Source organism: Colossoma macropomum, unplaced genomic scaffold (assembly GCF_904425465.1).
Source record: "Colossoma macropomum unplaced genomic scaffold, Colossoma_macropomum, whole genome shotgun sequence".
Lineage (NCBI taxonomy): Eukaryota > Metazoa > Chordata > Actinopteri > Characiformes > Serrasalmidae > Colossoma > Colossoma macropomum.
The window spans coordinates 13720560-13737903 of NW_023494801.1; the positions used below are offsets into that span (position 1 = coordinate 13720560).

At 39.6% G+C, this 17344-nt stretch overlaps 1 protein-coding gene across 1 annotated transcript in view; it reads right to left on the minus strand.

The window, feature by feature from the left end:
* Nucleotides 1-17022, minus strand: part of mosmoa (modulator of smoothened a) — a 32929-nt gene extending 15907 nt beyond the window's left edge. Inside the window, exon 1 of the mRNA XM_036589853.1 lies at nt 16063-17022. Coding sequence (XP_036445746.1) covers nt 16063-16168 — 106 coding nt within the window. The 5' untranslated portion in view covers nt 16169-17022. The remainder of the gene's footprint in view (nt 1-16062) is intronic.
* Nucleotides 17023-17344: the final 322 nt, after the last annotated feature.

A 17344-nucleotide genomic window follows, 5' to 3' on the forward strand; every position in this document is an offset into this window, starting at 1 on the left:
AGCTAGCTGAGCCGAATCATAAGAGGAAAAAGTATACAGAAGTAAAACGACATATGCGTTGCTGTGCTAGGAAAATGAGATCTCATCTGGTCATAACAGGGAGGTATAACAGTAAAAAGTGTAAATGGAATCCGGTCAAAATGTATCCATATATGATCCAGACATAAAACGCATGATAATGTAAGGTGTAAACAGCCTGTGAGTCTTCATGCTGACTGGTGCATGTGCCATGATTATGATTAAAAGTGAAAAGTTTACTCCACTGTCTCCTCCTTCTTAGAGAAAACCACATCTATAATAGAATCGTTAAACCATTATTTATTTGCTTTATTAATTATTATTGTAGTAAACAAAACACTATGGTAACCATTACAAATTTGTAAAAACCTTTCCCCCTGATTTATTTATTCATTGTTATTGTTTTAATGCAAACCTTTACCAAGAAATGTGTAAGATTGTTGTAGGTCTGGTATGCTGTGCCACCATATCATTTCATGACACCTGTATAGTGATATCTATCATATTGTGAAGTAGCCTGCCCTATTTCTGATGCATACCACTGACTTCCCTGCAGATTAGTGTTTATTACAGTTTCAATTTACTTGCTGTAGACCACCTAAGGGCAAAAGGAAGACCAACACAAATAGTACATGGAAGATTTGTTGTAATCCCTGAACGAAGACCACATGGTGGACCAACCAGGTAGGCGTTTCAAATAAAGTGGCCAGTAAGTGTTCACAGTGAGTTAAAAACACAAGCAACACATGCTAGTATGCGTGTTTCAGCCACAGCAAATACTCATGAACATGCCACTAGTATGTTAGTGCTGTGCTAAGAATTGCCCACCACCCAAATAATATCTGCTCACTGGTGGCCCTATGGTAGTTCCTTTCCAAAAATGGACGACGTAGAGGGGAGCTGATATTGTGCAGGACGAGACAGGCTACAGTCTGTTCTTTTAAATCTTTATTGTGCACCATATAAAGTAGACCTATATAGTAAAATTGTACACAGTATCTAACAAACTGGCAAACTGGCAACTGTGAAATGGAGCAGGTGGACCTGAATGGGTTTACACGCTTTAACAGAACTGTACTACTGTCATCAGGAAAGTTAAAACATTACTAAAGAAAATAAGGTTATATAAAAAATTCATGCATTATGCAAGTTACTTTGTGCTGTTGCTTAAAATAACTAAGCACTCTCTGAATGCAGTGTTCTCAGGAAATGGGCAACAGTTTTGTCCTCATTTGTTATAAGCACGTCCTTATAATGAACTGCAGCCTGACAAAGATTAGTCCTCACAAAATTATATAACAACTTCTCCACAAAGTTGCTCCTTTAAAAGTGATGGTATTGGAGCATTGCACATGCTGCTGCTGGTGTTCCTGGATGATAAAGACACAAAGCGAACATAGCTCTCAGATCACAGTGAGATTTCTTTAGTGCTGAGGCTAAAGTTGCATTACGTGGAAGTTTCAAAGGAACTGTTTAGTGCATTATATAGATGAAAACCTCTGCTAGTTTGCAAGTCTGCAAGCTCATGTGTTTATGTTTCAGCTGTGCGCATATTGTCAGTTGCTTGGTAACAGACATGAAAGTTGACTGTCGTCTTTGAATAGGGTAAGATTTCCAAATTTGAGATAAGATGCTGTAAGAAAAGATGCAATTCCTACATTAAGATAATATTTGCTTCTGTAATATGAATTTGTGAAAAATCTTCTCTTGACCTATCAGATCTTAAGACATTTCTGTAATATGAACCCTGATTTACTGTGATATAAGGCTATACTGCTTCACCATTATTTTAATAATGAAATTTAATGGTTTATAGTGGCCAAGACCCTCAAGTGGGTCTCAGGGTTTCATATTGTCGCTGTCAATTGAAAACCTTGCAGGGAGGAGGAAAAAAATATATAAATAAAAAATAATTTAAAAAAATCACATTTGTTAATGGGAAGAGATTATTTTCTTATCCATTTCTAAGTCACTTCAGACCATTTCTATTGATGCATTTGTCAAGGAACATTTACACAACATAGGCAGGAAGTAGTTTTGATGGTGCAAAAAGATTTGACAGAAAAAATGAGTTAGGTTGAAAAGAATTTCTTACGACAGCTAAGAAATGCAGTACGGCACCCTGAGGGTGTTTCATAATGCACTTGAGGAGAAAGCGTCTGCGTTACTGTAATACCCTAAAAAACAGCCAGAGGATTCAGTGAAAGGGTGACATATACACACACACACACACACACACACACACGGAAGAACAGAGGAAATCCTGGCCTCCTCTACAACACCCTAAAACACAGCTGGGAGAATAACAACTTTGCAGCTCAGTCCTTCCTGCACTTCACCAAACGGAGAGCATGGAAACAGTTAATATGAAGAGGACTTGACTTCTGAGGCGTCACTCAGGCCTAGGATGATATAGGTTTACATCAGTTAAGAGTTTATTTAAAAGCAATGTCAATGTAGATCAACAGAATTTATTTTTAGGGGTGCACTGATAAGGCACGCACAATATCAGAATCATATCAGTAACCTAAAAATGCTTCAAAAATGTCTTCGGCATCAGAATGATCTTTTGATGACAGATGATTCGACCAATATTTGATTATGTATTTATTGTACTTTGGAAGAGCAAAACATTTATTCGATGCTGGGTTACTGTGCTAAAATGTGTGTATTTTATACATTTTACTACATTTTGTAACTCCATAGGAATAAATGTTTTATTTCTTCATAATGCTAATCTATGAAGATGTAATCCTCATTAACACATTTTATTAAAACCCCATGTATCAGCATCAGCAGATATGTACATGAAAAATATCGAATATCAGCTTTTTTTGGGGAATCACATATACTCATTTGTTTTCTTTGACGCTCACCCTGTATAAGCTAAATGAATACAGGAAAAAACACACACTTCCAGTACGTTCTTTTAGCCAAAGCGGTAATATATATAACATCGTTTGCTTTTTGATGGGCCACACCAGCATTTAAACAAAAAATCAGTTGACTACTAACAGCTAGCATTAATCAAATAAAATGCTGAAAGAAAGGGCCAACTGGCTGTGTAGCACAATCAATCATACATAATCATGCTATTGTGGGGTAATTGTAGAAACACCATTCATATACAGCACAGAAATATAAAGTATTACAGACGCAGACATAATACTCATTAACAGCGTGAAGCCAAAGGTCTCTTGGCTTCTTCCTTCTTCCATCTACCAACATGCAACCTGAAGATGCCCTCCTCCCTACATTCAAAAACCTTCAGATTAATGGACCCCTCAAACAACAGCCTCGCAGTCCAGTCCTTTAAAAAACTCCTCAGACAAACAAAGACATGAGACAATTTGGATGACAGGCACCTTTATAAAAGAATACTGTGGAAGGTGAAAATGTAATAGTCTGCTATGGGCTGTGATTTAGCCTGACTAACTTACATATAATCTAACGAGCAGTTCTTTTGTTTTTGGATTGAATGATTGTTCTCCCTGTCTTCCAGCCCCTCAGCTCATGATGTCCATGCTCTAACACTTTCCTCCAAACTCTGAGACACATATGCCTATGTTGGAGTTTGATAATAGGAAAAAGTGCCTTGTTCTGGTGAAAAAGAAGTTTAAGAGCTTGATAAAGACCTGTGTCTGCATCCTGTAAACATTTACCTCAGCACCCTGCAGTCCTCCTGCTGCTTCACAACTTCACTCAAATTCCAGCCTTACAAACAGCTGGCATGCCACAGTGCAATTTCAGACAGGCGGGCTTTAAATGCAAACACACACACAATTTTGGATGAGCTTTCTGCAGCTACACATCTGGATAAATAAACCTGGAACATTACATTTGAAGTCAAAGCACTGAAGCAGCATAACTTCCCAGCAGTCCTCACCAGCGAGAACACCTGTCACTGTAGGGAAGCCTCAGAGTTGAGAAATGACCTACTGACAACAACGTTTAGTAAATAGTATTGCAAAAAATGATCAGCACTACTAATTTGACAGTGGCCTATAGCAGCAGCTCTCAATCCAATACCTCAGGGACATCGATGTGTTGATATTTATGAATTTACTTTTACATGGCACATGTATGAGCAAGTGAAACAGACACTGCATTCAATCCTGAGAGTGCAACATTTTACAACATTCAACACATGGCAAATGTGCTCTAATAATTAGTGGTAAGCTCTATTATTATTTGTATTTTATTGTTGAATTATTCGTTTATCATTCTGTGCATGAATGAAATTAGTATATTTAACCAACTGTTGTTAAAGCATGTATGACTACTAGTTGTGTACTCAAGTTAGTTTCACAAGTTCATGGTTATAGTGAATTATTATTTTGTAGATGCTGTGATTAGTGCTTAGCTGTTAGCATTTAGGTTCCATGTTTACAAGCCTGCATCATGTTTTAACACTGTTAAATACTAAACAAATGATGTGATTGCCCTGAATGTGATCTGCAGCAGTGATCATTTTACAGCCACAGACTCTCTTTCACATGCATATGTGCCCAAAAACGAGCACTAAGAAGTGCTGAAAATATAAGAATAAAAGTGCAGAAAGCTCACTCCTCTGCCTCTCTGTGCTCCGACCAGCAGTTTAGCCACAAAAACATGAATGTAAATATTAACTAAAAATGTGATCTGTTTTGCTATTGTATCATGTCATGCTGCTTGCATTATAATACATATTGCATTAAGAAGCTCCTAACAATGCAACAGCCCATAATTTCACAATGTGCTGGAGCAAAAAATCAGCACCGTCTGGCAGCCCCTGAGAACTGGTTTGAGAATTTTGAGAACCACTGGCCTACACAACTCAACAAAGCATACAGAACTTATATTCACTTGAGAGAACACGTGAAACACAACTAAAGGTATGTGTGTGTGAGAGACTGAAAAATGAACTGTACCCCATTTGAGGAACAGACAAGCTGAAAAAGAACAGAACAGAATAGAACAGGCATGCTGAAAGGGGAGGGGAGAGCAGGGTGCAACCTCACATTTTACTTTTTTACCAAACTATTTTAAAAAGTATCTGAGCACGACTGGTATTTTTCTTCAAGGAACCTGCAAATCTCTGCTGCTATACTGCTTTTAACTTTCCCCATGGGGGTGGTTAATTTTAACAGTAACTAAAGTCAAACAGTATTAATTCAACATAATTCTATTTTGTTTGAACTAGATTTTGTGAACTGTTATACCACTATGAAATAAATATGATTAGTGAAAAGATTAGAAAATTATTACCAAAGTAGGAGAGCTGAAATCAGCATGATAAATCTATTACAGCAGCAGTATGTTAGGGATTATGCATGGAAGCTTACGAAAAATAGTGATTTTGAATTTACATGAGAGACATATGGTCTTCTCCCATTGCCTCTCACTGTACTTTAGCCTGGTTAGCTCTTACTGTGAGTTGTGCTTTAAAATGGTGCTGTATTTCAGCCACCAACTAAAATAATGTAGGTGTAAATTCTGTGACATACACACAACTCTGCAATCAAAACACTTACAATGAAAAAAAGCTACTTTTACAGTAAAAAATGATCTTCAGGGTGAATACTGAGAAGTATCTGACGAGTCCCATCTTAACTCACAGATGAGGTTATGGGAATATAAGATGACCAAAAGCACTTCAACCTAGGGCTGGGTGATAAAACAATAACGATAATTATCGCGTTATAACTTTTCCTCGATAGAGCGATACGACATGTTCGATAAATGTCCGATATAATACACCATTCTCACACTCCCACGTTCAGCGAAAGCCTGAGGCGTTTTCTACTGAAAGGAAAGCGACACTACTCTGCTGTCGCCAGGAGAGGGCGCACTTCCGAGTTTTTCTACATGATTAGAGAGGGAGGGGGCCACGAGTAAGATGAGTCTTTAGCAGCGGCTGAAACGCGGAGTTATACATTCCCTGTTTGAGTGGAGCGACCGGCGATCTGTTCTCCTGTGACCGAGTGTGAGTGACGAGGTCAGTGGTGTAACTATACTGTCCTACAGTGAACTCACCTCTTTCCTAACATCCTAACCAGCTTTAGCAGCGTTAAATCACAATCCTCACAACTACAGCGCTGTTACAGCGCTCGGATAGTCATATTTAAGTATGAGTGCATTCCCAAGCAACGAAAGTGAAAGAAAGAAGTGGGTTCATGTAAATTACAGCCCTGATTTAAACGAAAGTAAACTGAGGAAGCTGTGAGGCATTGGAGAGCGGGAGAGCGCTAGCTTTCCGGGAGAGCGCTAACTTTCCAGGCTAGCTGTTTTTTGCAGCTGGCTAACTTGAAGCAGCGCTCCGTCAGCACCGCTTTCAGTTTAAACGTACCTAAAAGGAGGACTCTGTTGGTCTGGTGTTGATATTTTGCGGTTCACCACTTAAACTACTACGATAGTATAGAGAAATCCAGTCGTCGCTAGCTGGTGTCAGAATACTGTGATGTCATTTGTAATGGGGTAGCCGAGCGCTCGTCACCAGCTAAAAATAATCTGTTTTCTTTCTTAAAATATGACTATTACAAACTAGCCATGCTTTCCCAGCTGGTAAAAACAGCTCACCAGACACTCTCTCCCACTGTCCCATGACAAATTTGTGAAATGTTCCACTGTTTGCCGAGTGTTTGTCGTGTTCCGACCATAAAGGATAGTTTAAAACAGCAATTAACCCCCCAGGAGCAAAAATCAGCCTTCAAACTTGAAAGAAATAATGATTTGACATTTATCACGGTATGTATCAATATTGAACGATATGAATTTTTTTTTATCGTGATAACATTTTTGGCCATATCGCCCAGCTCTACTTCAACCTGTTTATCCACAGTAAAAATCTGTGTTTTGTTTCACTTGTAAAAATGCATTTATTAAAATGTTACAATAATATTCAAGTGCATGGCTATTGGGCTATTTTCAAATGTAAAAAAAACTTTGTAAAATACACACTTCTGTATTCAAATTGAATTCTACCCGAATAAATCAAACTGTGCTGAAATAACGGATTATGATGCACAGAATCATTTCCTAATGACTTTGAATCAAAGTGAGGTCAGGGAGTTAGTGAGGTCAGGTAGATGCAATTCACAAAGAACACCTTCTCCCTAGCCCATCATGACAGGGTCCAATGACCTCATCACCGGATCAGCCTCCTGCTCAGCGCCTGCATTTGCTGCAGCAGGAAATGCTTCCTGAGCATTGCTATTCTCTCATTAGTGCTGGGCGAGCTGAGCTGGAGATAGGAAGCGCTATGGGGATGAGTCAAGCCGCCTATGTGAACCCTTGTGGGTGGAAAGCGGAGGCTGTGTGTGTGTGTGTCGCTGCAGGCTTTCGCTTTTTACCTCACCGTAAAAGAACATGGACAGACATGCACATATATTCATGAACCATCAATGAGAAAGAAATACATGTCATTAAAGATGCAGTACTTTAAATTCCAAAAACAGACTTACAATGATATCCAAACAAGAAGAAACAATTCTTTAACAGGTAAGCACCAATGAGTTTTCTCATTGACAGAAGACAATCACATGCATTTGGTGAAATAATGCATATTGCTTTACTGAATACTTTGAACGGTGGAATAATGAGCCAATGGTATTTACAGATTCTTTTTGTTACCTTCTGAAATCCTACCACTGCATCTCCATTTATCAATTAGAATAGAGGTTCTTAAAAGCATCTTTCAAATGCCTCTCCATTCATTTGCTGAAACCAACCTCTTATGCTGCAATCTCTAGCTATGGTCAAAAATTAAATAAGTAATTAGAACAATTTCCCAAAGCAAATTTAGCATCTTATATTGGACCAATTGCAATCTCAGCTGTTTACATATGCTAATCTGATGTGGAGCTGTAAAAAAATATATATGTTTGTGTGTGTGTGTTTTTGTGTGTGTGTGTGTGTGTGTGTGTGTGTGTGTGTGTGTGTGTGTGTCATGAACAGCATTTTACAAACTCTGAATACTTGTTTGTATTTTCTGACCTGTTAGTTCTCAAAATAACCCTTATAAATAATAATGTTCACATTTCATAATTAACCACAATTTTAAGCAGGTTTGTTCAAGTTCAAAACCTATCCGGCAGGCCGCAACAGCATATCAATAGTCAAGCTAAAGCCCATCTAGGGATGCACTGTGAAAGAATCAACAGCTGATGCCCTTAATGAAATACAGCTTTTATGAGTCACTTCTCTCACTTGAATATTGTTTGTTTTTGAGTGTGCGTTGTTTTTATTATTCTAATCAAGCTATTTTATTTGCCTAGGTTGCCGCTTTATCATCATAAAAAACTGCACTGAGCGCAAGATGCAGGCTGAGTTAAGCTGCGTCATGCGGCTCTCAGTCCAGTCCTGGTCAGTCCTAAAGCAGGGGTTCCCAATCCCAGTCCTGGCAATCCCATGCTCTGCATATTTTCTGCATTTTTTTTTTGTTTTCTTTAATTTACACCTGTCCCAGTCCACAACAAGCTTGTTAATTATTCCAGGAGTTGAATCAGATGTGCTTCATTAGACAAATCACAAAAATGTGCAGGGTATGGGATCGCCAGAGCTGGGAATGGGCTCCCCTTGCCTAAGGAGTCACTGGCTAAAGTTAATTTTACCCCTACACCAGACTCGTCTGCCTGAGACTGACCACAACAGCAGCAGAGCTGGTGTTCCCCTCCTTTAGCACTGCCAGAACGCACCACAACAAACAGGACTGAGGCTCTGAGCTTCAATTTGGTCATAACCCCTCTTTCCAGAGCCATGTAGCACTCTATACAATTGATAAAACTTGTCGTGTCTCTATGGTATACCAGCCACTTATTGCACATTTGCATTAAGACAGGTGTTCTCCTAAGTCAACAATTGTACAAAGTCAAGGCAACATGCCTCAAAATACTGCCAGCCCAACATGTGAATGCCATAGTTCAATTCAGTGGTTTTAAATCTGGAGACATCTGAATGGGTAACTAGCAGAAAAGTAACTTGCAGGATTCAGAAACGAGTGCAACCCCCTTGCTGTTTTTTCACTCAGAATTGTGCAAGTGTCCTGTAGGCTACATATTAGAGAGCAGCTTGAGATCAGTGGGAGGGATTGGCATTTACATGGTGGCGCTTATTTCACCATGGATAGAAATGGCACCTTTAAAAATGCCTGACAGATCCAAAACAATATATTACTGTACACAATCAAGCCCCTTGTAAAGTGAATAAGCAGCATACAGCAAGCACAGAGGCGTATTAATCATTCTGCTCACACTGAGTGCTACCGGGAATGAAAGGCTGGGAGGGATTTTTGTTTTCAAAATGTCACGACCACCAACTCGCATTTTGTCCCTGTGAGATCGCAGATTCTTAGTCACGGACTGAGTTTGAAGGGTTTCTATTGTGTAATCTCCAGTGTTTGCTGGAGCTCTTGTCTGCACACTGCCAATTCTATTTAAATGAAACAACACAACAGATATACACTCTAAACTTGGGATGGAAAAGACAATTTCCCTTTCAGTTAATAGGTTGCAACACCTGAATAATACTGGAGTCTCATTACTGCGTGGCTGGTCTTTAAAGGGGGTGAACTGGAAACTACCTCCAAGCAGTGGTGGACTGTGTTAAAACAGCTGTCAACAATTACTTCAGTGCTGTCAAATAACAATTTGATCAATTTGATTAAGAGTTTCTTGCACTTTTGTGTTTTCTTTGCTGGATTTGAGCTAGGCAGGACCATATAGCAGGAAGCTTTTTCCTCATACCAAATTAGAATAAGTGTGGATTTTGTCAGCTACCCTTTGCCACAGCCCTGCACTACACAACCTAGTGTTAATTAAGTCCAAACTACCAATGCCAGTACTATTAGCATTGTGGAGTCCACAGATTATAACATTGGATCCCTGGATGACCCCCTGCCTTCAAAAATGTGTTTTTTTTAATTGTTAAATCATCTTGGATGGCTTTTTCATATTATATAGACTGATATTTGTAAAAAATGTGTAACCATAGTTACAATTTCCCATTAAAAAATAAGTTTTCCCAGTATATCTGAAAAAGCCATTTGTCAAGCACTACATAGCAGCTTGGTTTTGAATGTCACAAACAAGCTATGTCTATGCTTACAGCTCCAGAACATGCCTGCACTAACATAGATTGAAACTGGACTGTTAGCTTTAGCTACTTTTACTTCATATCATTGTTAGCACCAGAGGCTAACATTAGCTTAGCAAGAACGCTAAACCACCAACAATTCCAGCTCACTGACACCACAGACAATTTACAGATGCATGATTAGAGGAAAAAGACTCAAATCTGAGCAAGTGAAACTGAGTGACTGGTAGTGGAGTGACAAAGACAGCATCTTTCTGATTATCAAAGTTTCAGTGGGAGCTTTGTTTCTGCTCTGCCTCGTCTTACTTGCTCAGTCTGCAACAAGACAGCTGCAGGGTAGTGGGCGCAAGGGTGGGTACAGAAACAGGGCAGCAAGGGGGCGTTTACAATTTGCATAAATGTGCATATTCATAGATCTTTGCATTCTTAATGAGTGTTAAGGTTTAGGGATGATCTTATGCCATTTTTAGTAGTTCCTGGGGCATAACAATAAAACAAAGAAATATTCAACTTTTTTTAATTTGACAGATTTGTTGCGTTTTAAATTGTGATTTTAAGGGTACTTTAACACTGCTTTTGACAGTTTGTCACCCATCTACCATAATTTAGCAAATGATAACAGTGTTGCATTAGCCACTGGCAGATTGCAGTTAAACTTTACTTCTGTATTCCACTAATCTAAAGAGAATCAAAGCCCAACACCGGTCATTAAAATGTTCCAGCTGTCTGGTTGTTTCTGTAGCTACCCAGTCCTGATCAATCAGTGCAGTTGATGAATGGTTAAGGATATTTTGTCCCCCAGATATAACTCTGGTTCATGATTCAAGTCACATGTCACGTCTCTTTAGCTTTACTGAGATTTCTAAAATCTACAGCTGACCTGACAGCTCCTTTAAAAGTAACACACTGGCAGCAAAACATATAACAAGAGGCATAATTAATCTGCAGCCTGGCCTAGTTGAAAAAGCTATGCTGAAGGCAACATTACAGTCTACCAGTCACGCTAAGAATGTGCATGTGTGGGAGTAAAATCATTGTGATACATCTATGGTTTACCAAAAGTGCCGACCTCAGAGGCAGGGAAACAGCACTCTTATTTAAAATGGCACATCACACTCAGACATCAAAACGACTGATGAAACCAGTGACGGAAATGAGGTTAAGATACTCTCACTGATATATGCCATTCTGAGGTAAGAAAAGCTCAACAGACAATAATCCTTTGAGGCACTGGCTTTAAATGTCAGTATTACTCGTATGTTAGGTCCTCTGCATACAGTCAGGTGACTGTGTGATGTTTCACAGCTTCTGCTTCACAATATTCAAAGACCAGGAGGGAAAGCAGCAGTAGCAGCAGTGAAATAAGCGCCTACGTGTTCCCAAGGTCACATGCGAAAGTTAGGCAAAATGGCATAAAAGGACTATAGGGGAGTAGCAAGTAGAAAGAGAACAGCAGAAATGACCACAAGCTGCTGAAGAGTTGACCACACAGGAGTACAGGCAGGAAGCGAATGGGCCCCTTGGCCAGTGCTGATTTCTAAACAAGCTATGAACATCATTGCACACTCAATCATATCAACAGCACTTGCACGAGGTCGATTCTGACTGTACTTTAAGAAATGGAAACATTTCCAAAGGCTTTTTATTAACGTAACACTTGAGACTTGAAGATACCTTTGTGCCGAAAACGCTTCCAGCAAAAAAGGACAAAGATATGGATTCCACCTTGACAAGTGATATTGGTGAGAGTTAATAATATCTGCAAGATCAGGTTTTTCCTTTTTCATTCTGTCTCAAATAGGCATTTAATCAGCTGCATCAAAACAATCTCTCTCATCTATATATTTTCAAATATAAGTCTTTTTTCACATCCAGTTAAATGCAAGGATCAACGCTTCACAGTATCCATTCAGTCCCCAGGCAGTAACTACCATAACAATTAGATTTCACACAGAAACTGAATGACATCTACTACCATAGACTACATCATTAAAAAAAATAAATAAATAAGGAGGAAAAAAGGCAAGTTAAGCTTTCAAGGCCCCAACAAGAGCCACAGTGTCTTCCTTAAAAATCTTGATGCCTAAAGGCAACTCTCAACTTAACCGGCCTTCACCATTAGACTCTTTAATAAACCATGTGATCAGCAAGATGTGATTCAGGCAACATAACATTCTATCGTTCGCCCAGGCCTATGTGGACATCAAACATGCTATGCTTAAGTCAGTAGTAATTTGGGATTTACCTACAGCCACCAGTGCTCCAAAAATAAGCAGGAATAAAATAACTAAAGGTCAGATTAAAATAGGTCCGCCCACAGCCTCTAGAGGTAGACTAGTCGGCACAAAATTACTTTCTATAAAATGACGTTCACTGTCTCCGGAGAGAACGTTCTAATTTTGCTTCATCCCGGTCCTCAGCAGGAAGGGCAGAGCCACGGACACTTCACTGTCGATAGCGGGCAGGGGAAGGAAAAAACGTGACAATGGTTTATACAAGGCTCAGTCAGTGAAGAATTTCCTTCAGAGACGCTACATAATGTGAACTAGCTGCATGAATTATGAATCCTAATGGTGACGTCGTACGCATAATCACAGTCATTTCTTCTAAGTATTGTAATTTTATTTGGTGTAGGACTAGGCAGTATTGAAAACATTTTAAATCATTATAATTTACAAATATTTCACAGTATCAGGTGACTAAGCTTACATTAATGAAGTTACATGAACCTTTACTTCCTGAGTGCTACTACTCTAAGTCAAAAAAATCTCTTACAAGACATAACTTTTTTGACTGGACTGTTTTGTTGTGTTCTGCTTCTCTTAAAAGAGACCAAAGGGAATCTCACACAGTATTGTAAACTTTAACGAGACACAATCCAGAACAGACACCTACTACTTAATATTATCATTCCTTATAGTTTTCACTTTCAAAAGAATCTAATGCATATAGTGAAAGATATACATCACAGGTAAATGGACATATCACAGATTTTTCAAAATTTGTGTATAATTAAATCATTCAATTGTAAACAAAGTAATTTAGAGTGGGTTGATGTCAAATGCTCCCTTCTTGAAAAAATCTAAATACTTCCCAGTGGTGGTGATAAGAACCAGAGCCAGACAACTGAAGAATTTACCTACCTCTGAGTAAACCTACCTCAAAGAAAGTTATAATATGAAGTTGCCATGAATACACTGCCTGGAGCCTGAGACACTGTTTAACAATACTCGAGGCAAGCTTTTAGCCTAAAACATTTTTCGCCCCCACTTGTGGCAGAAAGGTACATGCAGGGCACTGTAAGCAAAACAGCCCCCAAAGAAAAATTAAATCTAACAGTTTTTTTTCAGACTGACAACTATTTTACCATTATCAATACTACTCAGAACTACTCAGGTTCACTGGTCATTCTGAATAGTAAATAAAACTCTTAGACATTGTGAAATTGTGACTTGCAGTTTCTATTACCACCATTAAAACACTACACTAAACAATTTCACATCATATCACTCTGAATGACTTTGTTTACATCTCAACAACTGAATTATGCTGAAATTTTGACAAATCGGTGGATATCCCTTTTGACTGTTAGGTCCTGGATTCCATGAGCAAAAGGCCCAAAACAGAACAAAAAAGTAAAAACAAACTGCTAGGGCACACGGACACCTATTTACTGGCACTATAATATCTTGCTAAAACAGAAAAGCATTTGCAAATTTCGTGGTGTACAGGTACAGCCGACTGCCCAGCACTATTCAGGTTAATCTAGACTGTTTGCTCGTTCTGTTTCTGTTAGCGGTTACAGAAGAGACGAGCACTCATAACCGCTGATTGTCACTTCAACCACCAACTATCAGACCATCAAGTGTGAGTATTACACAAACTCTGTGGTTTCACAATGAATAAAAACTCTCCCAACACTGATCTCTACTCAGCAACTGGTACAGACATAGAAGCACAAAAGTACTGTCACCTACAAGCTACACTTTGGTTTTGCAGACAGAATAGTTCCAGTACAGAGTTGCTGACTATAATCTATTAGACTGACTGTAACATTTCATCAGGGCAAGAAAAGGATTCATTTAAATAAATGAGCACATATAAAAATGTCTTTTCTTATAGGGGAACTCCACAGACTTTATAAAAATTTCTGTGTAATTCAATCGTTACGATGTAAACAAGGTCATTCAGAGTGGTTTGATGTGAAATGAGGCATTATACAGAAACTCGCTGACTGATTTCTTTACAGTGCTGATGCTAAGAACCAGGGATCACAATATATACAATGCAAAGGTGGTTTTATTTACCATTAAAAATCATCAGTGAATCCACATGTGTGTCTTGTTATTTGTAATGTTGATAATAGTAAAATAGTGGAAAATCTGAAAAACTAAATTTCCATGGGGCCTATTTTGCCTTAGAACACCCTGTAGGTACCTCTCCACCATGACTGGATTTAAGAATACATGTTTTAGTCCAAAACGTCATCAGATCGCATATTTAAAACCACATTACACAACAGCTTTCTGTGACATAGCTTTTAAAGGTAGCAAACGCTACAGACATCTGGTTCTAAACAACAGCAATTCTGGCACTGTAGGATTTTACAGAAGAGTGCATTTCACATCAAACCACTCAGAATTACTTTATTTACATCTCAACGACGATGTATTTTTATATTTAAAAAATAAATCAATGGAATTCCCTTTTAAGACATAGGTAAATATTCATGTCAGTTACCATAAACTGTCTATATCCTTAAAGCCTCAGAACTAGATTATGTATTATAAGGATTACATATTCTACAATACTAAAGGGCAAATTTGGGGTCATGTTCACCTTAAACAGTGCCTGTATGCAGGAACCCATAGCCAATAGTATAAAACAGTTCAAGTGGTTTGCTCGTCTGCTTGCTTGTGTACATTGCTGAAAAACTGCCAATGCAGATGCCAAAGAAGGCACCTGAAAGGTAAGTGGCCTATACAAAACAGCTTTAACACCAAGTCTGGCTATCAGTTCATATTCTGTACAAACATCCATGCTCTAAAACTAAAATTCATAAGCCATAAAATTCATAAAAGTCATAAGCCCCTTAAGACTGAAGCAAGGAGAAAGGTGTCAAAGTGGCACATTCTTCTTGCGAATGAAAAGAGTCAGAGTGCACCTGACCTGATTCATGACGACACCGTATAACATGTAAATGAGCAAAACAGAAGCCTTGGAGCAATCCGGCTGAATTCACTACATTGTGGTTGAACCCTTGCTGACCCACTTATAGGGCTGCCCAGAATGGCGAACAAAGCGCAGCTGTCTATCAATAGCCAGCCTCTGTTTTGAAGTAAATAAAAATGAGCAACCGTGTATGGGCTTCTAAAGTCATTTAATGTATGTATTTAACTAGGCCTCTCCGATCAACACCGTGCAATGTCTTAAAAATATTAGACTCACTACATGAACGAAGCAGTCACTGAGGGATAAAACTGAGTAAAACTGTGGTAAACATTCTGTAGCTGGCCGAATACAACCTCTAAACGCCTGCGTTTTTGTTGGAGTCTATTTAGAAAAAAAGTGACTGTTAATTTAGTTCAATAGAAAATAAATAAAAAGCATCTGGCCTAAAGGGTAGTGACAAAACGGACCTTTAAAGGAGGCGTGTGCTATTAGCACAGGCCTACAAATGCAGCACTGTCTTAGAACACAGTGCCGTCCTATCACGTGTCTGGAGAAGACAATGGAAAAATAATGCTGATGGAAAAAGAGACAAGAATTGCGTAGATTTGTCTTAAGGATTAGGCTAGTGTTACATCCGGCAGGAAAAGCCTCCCACGTTAGAGACAAGTGCTATGAGGATGAGGCAACCTTTTTAAATGTGAAAATACTATCAACAGACAGATGATGCTGATACTCCAGGTTAAAAACACACACAATAACGCTGTGTATCCTGATAAACAACCACGACTCGAATGGTCTTACCTGCCGACTCGCCTGTGTTGATCCAGTCCGGATTTGCAATGCTAGCTATGGCAAAAATATCCGCAGCCAGAAAGAGGCACCCTGAAATTATGGTCAGTTTATCCATCTCAGTTTGTGTCGAAACTGGAAATGTGTGAGGAAAATCTTCTGTGAGGAGAGGAGAGCCCTTTCACCCCCACCGGTTCGTCAGGTAGCCGGATGGTTAGCAGTTCGGCTCGCCTCCCTCCCGACAAAACAGACCCGAATCTGAGGCAAACCTTCAGATCCAGTTTCGCCACATTATCGCAAGATATGGCTTCCGCGGTTGCAGTCCATCTTTGCGCCACACTCAGAGAGCAGAATTACATCGCCAAAACGGTATTTTCTCAGTAATATGTCGCTAACAAAAAGCCAACAGCTGGCGGCTTGCACAGCGGCTAAGCTAACGCGCTACGGAGCTGCTGCTTCGGGAATCCGCTGCGCGAACGGCGGGCCTGCGGCGGCTCGACGCCCAAATATCCATCCGGACAGGCGTTTTTGAGGAGGCCGTTTCACCGTATGACTGTATGGACGATGTAGAAATATCAGAATGGCACACTGGAAGCCTTTTTCTTACGTTCGGCGATACCGTTAGGCGAGCGGAGAGCCATCCTCCTCCTCCTCCCTCTCACTCGGCTTATTCATGCCCCCCCACCCCCCATTTTCCTCTGCTCGACTCGCATCTGCATGAAGCGCAAAGCAGGCTGCGAGCTGTCCGTCCCGCCGTATTCTCGATACCGCTCGCCACAGAGGCACTGAAACTTGCCCGTGTTTGCGACCCAGCTTTCATTGGGTGTCTAAAAGGACAAAGCCTCCAGTTTAGGCAATAACAACGCGGAGCATGAGGGGGAAAAAACAGCGTGAGATAAGATCTCCCGATGTCCGAGCCCGTTCTCAGATGACATGGAGCAGCAGACTGCTCGTCACTCTCACACACATACAACGGCCCTCCAACATCGCGTTCAGCGACCCTTGTTCTCGCGAGATCCAATGGAGTAGCCTGGGCTCTGGGACAACAGCGATAATATTGAGTTCACTGAACCGACTTTTCCAACTGTCCTATTCAGCAAATCATTGATCACCAAGTGAAATCAACTTTATTCTTACGTGCTTATAATGATAAAATTACTACCAAAAATCAGCCATCAGCCACACCATAAGAGGGTAAAAAAGATAAAGCTAATTATTTTATAAAGAAAGGTCAGCAAGAGAGACAGTTCAGCCAAGAGGATGTTATTATTGTAGCTAGCGTGTTCAAAAAATG